Source organism: Hyalella azteca, unplaced genomic scaffold (assembly GCF_000764305.2).
Source record: "Hyalella azteca isolate HAZT.00-mixed unplaced genomic scaffold, Hazt_2.0.2 contig15032, whole genome shotgun sequence".
Lineage (NCBI taxonomy): Eukaryota > Metazoa > Arthropoda > Malacostraca > Amphipoda > Hyalellidae > Hyalella > Hyalella azteca.
The window spans coordinates 1-8,225 of record NW_025944898.1 but is presented as its reverse complement, the minus strand read 5'-3'; the positions used below and the strand labels follow the sequence as shown (position 1 = coordinate 8,225).

At 38.9% G+C, this 8,225-nt stretch overlaps 1 protein-coding gene across 1 annotated transcript; it reads left to right on the top strand.

Moving 5' to 3' along the window:
* Positions 1–6,270: 6,270 nt before the first annotated feature.
* LOC108679499 (uncharacterized serine-rich protein C215.13-like) lies at positions 6,271–7,767 on the top strand (the record flags this gene model as incomplete). The annotated part of the gene is made up of 3 exons (XM_018168124.2): positions 6,271–6,371; positions 6,967–7,521; positions 7,660–7,767. Coding segments are annotated over exons 1-3 (688 nt in total), but the record flags the coding sequence as incomplete, so codon positions are not given.
* Between the last annotated feature and the right edge of the window lie 458 nt (positions 7,768–8,225).

Sequence of the window (8,225 nt, the reverse complement as noted above, 5' to 3'; positions counted from 1 at the left end):
GAAGATCGCGCATAGTTGCGGTCATGTCAAAGCGGTCAGACTGTATATTAACACGTGCTGAACTTACAGTAGAGACAAATTTTATTGTTGCCGTTTGACTGTTTAAGGGTAAAATTAGAGATTTGGGGTAACACGTGCATAAACTTTGTAAATAAATTTGCATTCGCACCTCGTAAATGGCTTTTCATGGCCGAGATATGGAATTCACGGCTCGGTGAAATAGAATCACGGCTCGTAGAAATGGAATCACGGCTGGCAAATCCATAAAACCACGGCTCGAAAAATTCAGTCACGGCTCGCCAAGTAGATATATTCCATACTAGCCCCCTTGGCCCCTTTCAGCCAGAAAGCAGTCCCTCCCCAGAGCAGCCAGAAGCGCCTTTTCCCAGCTCTGCTCTGGCTACTCGCCGTGACTTAACTTGCACCTTGCCCACATTGGAGCAGTAATTAGCCCCCTCTGCGCTGAGTGTGGTATGATGAACACACCACCCATCACCTCTTTTGCTGCCCATCACACTCCACCTCACTAACCCCATGGGACCTCTGGTCTAACCCTGGACTGACTGCAGCATTCCTTTTGTCATTCTAACATTTTTGGAGTGGATTCTTCTCTTCCTAATCCCACAGAGCTGCTGCCTTTACTGTGGCGCTTCCGAGCAGCAGACCCTGGCAGCTAACAATACCATCAGTCACACCCATTTCTGTGGCCAACACCGGGAGTCAAAGTCTCAATTAAAATGTTTTATTTTAATGAAATAGCCTACAACCAAAGCTTTCTTATGGTGCTGAAAACCACCATCAATACACTATGACACCACCACCACCACCATTACATCATCACCACCACCACCACATCACCTCCACCACACCACCACACACCAACTAGCAACTACAACGCGATCAATCCACCTTCATCATCACTACGTACATAACGTGGGACGCCAATTATGCTACTATGCTACTTCCAGGATCAGAGGGATGGAGAATTTTAACTACTGGGAGAGGTTACAGCGACTGAGTCTGTACTCACTGCAGAGGAGATGGGAGAGGTATGTCATTATGTACACATGGAAAATGATAACCGGAATGGTGCCAAACTTCGAGAGCGAGACCTTCAGGATTCAGACATATCACAGCGAGAGAAGGGGGAGACTGTGCAAGATCCCCCAACTACGCAACAGATCCGCCATCAGATTTCAATCCCTGCGGGAAGGATCACTTTCCGTGGCAGGGTCAAGGCTGTTCAACGCCCTACCAAGGGATCTAAGAGAGGGGGAGTTCACCCTGGAGACCTTCAAGAGGCAACTAGACGTGTTCCTGGACACAATCCCAGATCGACCTCCCCTGCAACACTACCAGTGGCGAGAAGCAAGCAACAGCATCGTGCATCAGGTGGCCCAAATGAGGGCGGATGAACAATAACCAGAGGTGGCGATTCATCGTGGCCTTTTACTGCTATGTCCCAAACAAATACTAAGGATACTAAGGAAATGTTTGAAATTGGCTCATAGAAAACTTAGAAATGATAGTTTAAAATAATATGCATTTAAAAATTACTTTTTAGAGACAACACTTCTAAAAAAATCCAGTGTCTCCAATGTTGCACACGTACGATGAATTTCTAATTTTATGATGAATATTACAAAAATTAATTTTCAAATTTCATTTCTAAAATAATAAAATTTAATTTTTCAAAATGATTTATTCTGTAAATTTATTCATGCTTTGACTCTGACTTTACGCATGTGTGGAAAATTTCAGATCGAACGGGCAGGTAGAAGTGTGTTGAATATATATAGTGAATTCAGTTGACCCAATTATAATGGTGCAAAAATACAAGCCCAGTCCTGTAAGCTTACAAATTCTCAAGAATTGCTATAGTATGCTTGCTGATCTGAAGCTTGCAGTGGACAAGGTTGTAGTCAATGCTCAATGGCATGTACCGTAAAATGGGGTTACTTTGACTGGCGGGGTAACTTTGACCACTTTTTGTTTTTTCAACAAAAACCCCCACAACTCAAAAATGAGTTGACATAAGAAAATTTTGTCAATGGCCATCAAAGGCCCAATACTGAGGCTACATAACACAATAGAAAGACTTAAAAAGTTTGCATATCTAATAGGTTAAAAAATTAATAATGTGACCCACAAAAAAGAGCTATTATTTAAAGCCTGTTGGAGTACCCCCTCCAATTTTTTTTATTTTTTGGTAAAATAACTCCAGGTTTTGATGTATTGTAGTAGAACTCTGCTAGTTACATATGCAAAAGACAAATTTTAGGAAAGTGACATAGTTTGCAAATGGGGGGCGCCGCCCCCCAATGGGGGAACTTTGACCACCTAATGGCAGCCGTGACGGGGTAACATTGACCGGCTTGGAAATTAAGTTAAAATTACCATAGCAGGGTGCGTACCGATCCTGGAAAATCTGGAAAGTCCTGAAATTTGATTTTTAATTTTCCAGGCCTGGAAAGTACTGGAATTTCATTTCAGATTATGGAAAATACTGGAATTTGCAAATGAATAAAAAAATGAAGTATTTTTCTGTGCTGCGTGTGTTAACCCTAATCACCACAGGTTGTCGTGTCACGCTACAACCTCGGGTGCAAATGATTTTGGGTGCCCTTAATTTTGTTAAGTATTTTTAGGTGTCTTCTATTTTACATGCGCTGCGATTATTTTACCAGGCATTAATATAGATTGTTTCATATCAAATGCAGTCGTCAAACGCACAATTGTGAACTCGAATCCATTTTTGAAAATTATGAGAATGAAAGGACCGAATTTCTGGCCTCAAGCAGAGCCATCTCCGTATACGACAACTCCGACCGCTCGAACTTGTGTCTATGTTACCCATGGGGAGGAGACTAAGTCATTCACATGTGCGTGTGCCTGAGATATCGCTGGTGCATGTGCAGCTTCGGCACTGGTGCACCTGCATCCTCACCGCTAGTTTCTATCTAGGTTTCTTTGTTCCTATAGTTTTTTTATCTCATTGTCTGTGACTTCGTTGCCCGCCATTGAAAGAACTGCATATGAAACGCATTAGCGGAGCGGAAAGCTCGAGTACCTCCCTGAAGTTCCAGGTAAAATATTATTGATCCAACACCAAGAATAGATATCAGCTAAGAGTATCTCGACAGACAAGGCTGTGAGATTCGTGTTTATTTTTTACGGTGGTTATTAGAAACTAAGGGCATTTTCCCGCTAACCTTACGCGATTAGCGTAAAACTGTTTCTGCAGTCTCTTGTTTCCTGCGTTCTGATTGGCACGCATGAAATGAGAGACTGTGCCATAGTCTCTTTGTTTCCTGCGTTCTGATTGGTTCTCCAATCACGTGACCGTCGGTCATGCGATTGGAGAACCAATCACGTGAGCTTGGTCACCGAGCTCAGTTGCATTCGAAACTTTTTGATGCGCAGTGGCAGCCTTACATCTTGATCGTGCAATTTCCACATCGCCATGCGTGGAAAGTGTAAATTTCATGACTTGTGGTTAAAAATAGAAGCTTATCGTGACTGGCTTGCTCGCCATCCCAAGCATGAAGGTATGGCAATATGTACATTGTGCTCGAAAGACTTCGATGTGTCAAATATGGGGGAAGCAGCTTTGAAAAGCCATGCCGAAGGCAGCAAACACACCAAGTTAGCTAAGCAACACAGTGAAGTGAAAAGCAGAGTGCAGTTACGCGTTTCCGATTTGTGGTTCGCTGACAGCAATGCAACTGCAGTTTCTTACTCCAAAAGTGTATCAGGGAATAGTCCGTCGCAAAAGTCAGCACGCATCAGTGTCTGTGTCTGCCCGCTCTATGCATTTACACGTTTGCTAGTTATCAACTTTAGAAGATGATAGAATATGCACGGTTACTCTTTCAGTCATGCTAAACCTGTCGTATAAGAGTCCTGGAAAATTATACTGATGATCATGGAGAGTCCTGGAAAAGTCCTGGAATTTTTCTTCTCAATATCGGTACGCACCCTGCATAGGTACCAATATAACATATTTTATGTTTGATACATCTATTAATGTTTTTTTCTTTATGTTTCAGACTACAGAGTCATATATGGTAATTTTAGCTTAATTTCCAAACCGGTCAATGTTACCCTGTCACGGCTGCCATTAGGTGGTCAAAGTTCCCCCATTGGGGGGCAGCGCCCCCATTTGCAAACTATGACACTCCTAAAATTTGTCTTTTGCATATGTAACTAGAAGAGTTCTACTACAATGCACCACAACCTGGAGTTATTTTACCAATAAATAAAATTGATTTTAACCCGGTCAAAGAAACCCCAAAAGCTGGGGTAACAAAGACCATCACTTTTTTTGAAATTACATCAAAACTATGAGAGGCAGGAGCCAGCAATTTATGGTGAGTAAAGCTAGAGTATAGGCCTGTATTTTGCATGTTTCAATTTAAATTTAACTTATCTAGTATGTAAAAAAATTGCATCATTTTGAAAAAAAGTGGTCAAAGTTACCCCATTTTACGGTACCCTACATGGATACAGCAATATCACATCAATAATATGGTAATGTGTGGATATGGTAATATCATGCCAATAAAGGAAAAACAAGTAAAAATCATAGAAAATGTCATTTATTCTACATCTACATCATCTACAAAGGGAGAGGACTTTGGTGTACTGATGAGTACACTGTAATAGATGAGTACCCTCTGACCTCTGTATTCTTCAAATGTTTTAAAATCAAGTTTTATTTCAAGTGGAATAAAACCAAGAACGACTCCAACAGTGTTGGAGTCGTTCCTTGTGGAAAATAAACTTTCTTCTTTATGTACCTCCATTACTCTTTTATCCTCAAAACTGCTCAATTGGTTCTGCTTCACCCTGTATTCATAAAAATTACTTGTGCACAATTGTGTTTGAGAGCCCCTACACAGAAGTTGTGTGCACCAACAATGTCCCATGTAGGGGTTGTTTGAGCATTTATCCACAATAATTATTGTGTCAAAATATGAGCTAGACTGAAGATTTTTCTTAGTGGCAGAAAAGGTAGGTCATGGCTGAAATATGAGGACAGGATTGGATCAAAATTTGAAGCATATTATGTAATTGGTAATTGGTAAATAAATTCTAATTTAATAGATGCAGAAATTTTTCGAACAAGATTCAAATTTGGGGCTAAAACATGTCATTAGCTTATTGATATTAACTGGATTCAGGGTAATCTGAATGACAGGATTTGTTGCAGTGATATTCTAAAATTGCAATGATTATTGAGGAGACTGAGTAGGTAACAAAAAGCCAATGTGCTAGTTAAAGAAATTGACTGATTCACCCTTAAATTTTGTATTTCTTTGAATTTGGCAACTTTGAAGCCATAATAATCTAGTAAATTGTTAGAAGTTTCTAATATTGTCATGCAAAGAAAGTATTTTTTGCCGCATCTTCTCATTTATGTAAAAAAGGCGCTATTGTGCTCGTCATGTCTGTCCATCTGTCTGTCTGTGACTTCACGTTTTCAGCAAATTTGAGAAAATTGCTCTCTGTCACTCACTGCACTGAGTATTGAGTTATATTTTTTTCTGAAAGTTTCTGGCATGGTTTTGCATAGTTCCTGTATGCTGACTCACTTCCTTTAAAAAAAAGCTGTGGCAAGGTGGGTTATTAGACTCACAATGTTACCAGTATTATTGAGGACTCATACCCAGCACTGCCTGAGCCTTCAACATTTGTTGACAGGATTATAAATAAAGATGCCTCATCTCAATCATCAGATATCTCAATTTGGTATATTGAAATTTTTCTAAGATTTGAATGTTTTAGTAAAGGGTACTGTACCTATACAAGGAATGTATTATATATAAACATAATAAAATTTAAAATAAACTTTCATTGTCAAGCATACTGAATGGTTTACAAAATGCAACATGGTAAATTTAAAATTTTTAATGACAAAGTAAGTGCTGACATGATTGTGGATAAATATCTAAGTATAAAAGTAAAAATTAATCAAAAAATAATTTCAAAACCATTACCAATCCAGTGGTTCATTAATCAATAGCGGAGGTCTCATCCATAAGAGTTTTGGCTATTACGGTACCAGTCTTGTAGCACTGGGTCATACCATTTTGATGCTGGTGCAAGCTTTGGTATTCCAGGTATCAATTTCTCTCTCATCTTGAGCCTTGGCTTGCCTTCATGTAAATATTTGTATTATTTGTGTAAGCCAAGATATAGACTGTACACATCTCTTTGAAAAACAAATGTCTCCTCCTTTTTATTCATTTATGGCCTTTTTAATTTCAGAGTGATAGCTACTATAGAAAACCAATTTTGCATAAATTATATTTAAAAACTTAATAAAAATATTCATATTATCACCATGGCTAATTTTGGAACTGGAACTGGTAAGTTGTCATTGGTTGTTAGCAGTACCAGATTTGACTTGCATTTAGCCTTATTCTAGCATTATTTTTAAGATCTTTATATCTAAATATTTTGTTCCTACCATCACTCTGAATCAATTGTCATCCAAATTTTTTTCTAAACTATATGCACGACTGCATTATAATATGCAGGACTGCTTAAAAAATATTCTGCTTTACTGTTTATAATCCCTAAACTTGGATGTGTTTTGTTATGATGAGAAGTGTCAAAATGTAAACAAAGGTCTTGATTTGTTAAAAAAATTTAAGATGAGCATCTTTTTTTTTTTTAATTAAAAAGCAGTTTTACTAAGAAATTTTCTTATAATGTGTACCATCTATTTTCTGGAGTGCTATTTTGATCAATTCTTTTTTTTGACTGCCTGTAATTTTTCTTGAAAATTTTTTGACCAATTTATTTCCATTCACATCTTTTATGCTGTGATGTTATGATTTTGGATGGATACTTGCAATTTTTGCTATATTATTTTACAACATTTTCTGCCCTGAATTCGGAGGACATATGTGCATTATTTTATTCCTGAATGATATATTACTAATGATTTGCATTTTGCAGGAGGATTCTCATTTGCTGCTCCCACCACTTCTAGTTCTCTTAGCTTTGGAGCTCCTGCAGCCACCAGCTCCTCAGCTCTTGGAACTGCTGGCTTGTCTTTTGGATTCAATACAGCTACTTCTAACCCAAGCACTGCCTTCAACGCAGCAAGTGTGCCCCAATCCACATCCTCATTTTCTTTCAATCCTCCCTCAAATTCTGCTGGTTCTGGTTTGTTAATGACACCACAGAGTCAGGCTACTAACTCCGGCACTTCAACTCTTAGTGGCTTACTCAGTGGAAGTGGAACCTCTTCTGGTGCAAGTACTATGGCTTCTTCTGGAGCAACCACCGTGCCCAAACAGCCTAGTTTAGGAGGTTTCAACTTTGGTGGGGGACTGTCAACTTCATCCGCTAATCCATTGCTTAGTGGTACTTCTTCTACTGCTGCTTCAACACAGGCTACTACTAGTACAGGAACCTTCAGCTTCTCTGGAGGTTTGGGAGCCCCTGCTTCATCAGCACCTTCTTCTGGACTACTTCTAGGAGCAGCCCTTACATCGTCCGCAGCTACTGGCGAGTTCTGATAGCCTTTAAAACTTAATACTCATTGCTTAAACCTTACCCTGAGATCTGAACAATATATGAAAAGTTATTTTTTTGTGTCATTGCTCTTTTGTTATATAGTGAATCTTAACTTCAACATTCGTGCAGTCAGTAGCAGCTCTACTGCTTCTGCGCCTCTGAACTTGACCGGATTTCTAGGGTCTGGCAGCTCAGCAGCCACCTCTGCTAGCACCACTGTCACTCCCTCACTCACTGGTATGTCATAGTTTTTGTGTTTTTTTATTAAGATTTGTCTACCAGAAAAATGTCACATAGTTTATTTCTCAATTCGTTTATTTTTTGCTACACATAATTTCAATATTTATTTTTATTATGATTTAAAGTCTGTATAGTCTGCTTTTTAAACTGTTTACTCAGACTTTTTAGAACGGTCTTAATAAACTTTGTCAAGATTCTAATTATATTGCTTATTATAAACTGTGAGTTTATTTAATTTAATTGAATATTTTAAATTCAATAAATTTTCTTAGTTTCATCTTGTTCAGTGCGCCGAAATCGAACTTATTTCGCGGGCTAAGCCCGCGAAATTGAACAAGAAAGCTTAATGTTACAACCCGCCTTCGCGCCGAAGGTGAGGTTTTCTTTGAGGTTAAGTCAGGTAAAACCCAAGGTAGGCACTTTTGGCTCAGAACTTGTGATTTACTATATAGGCG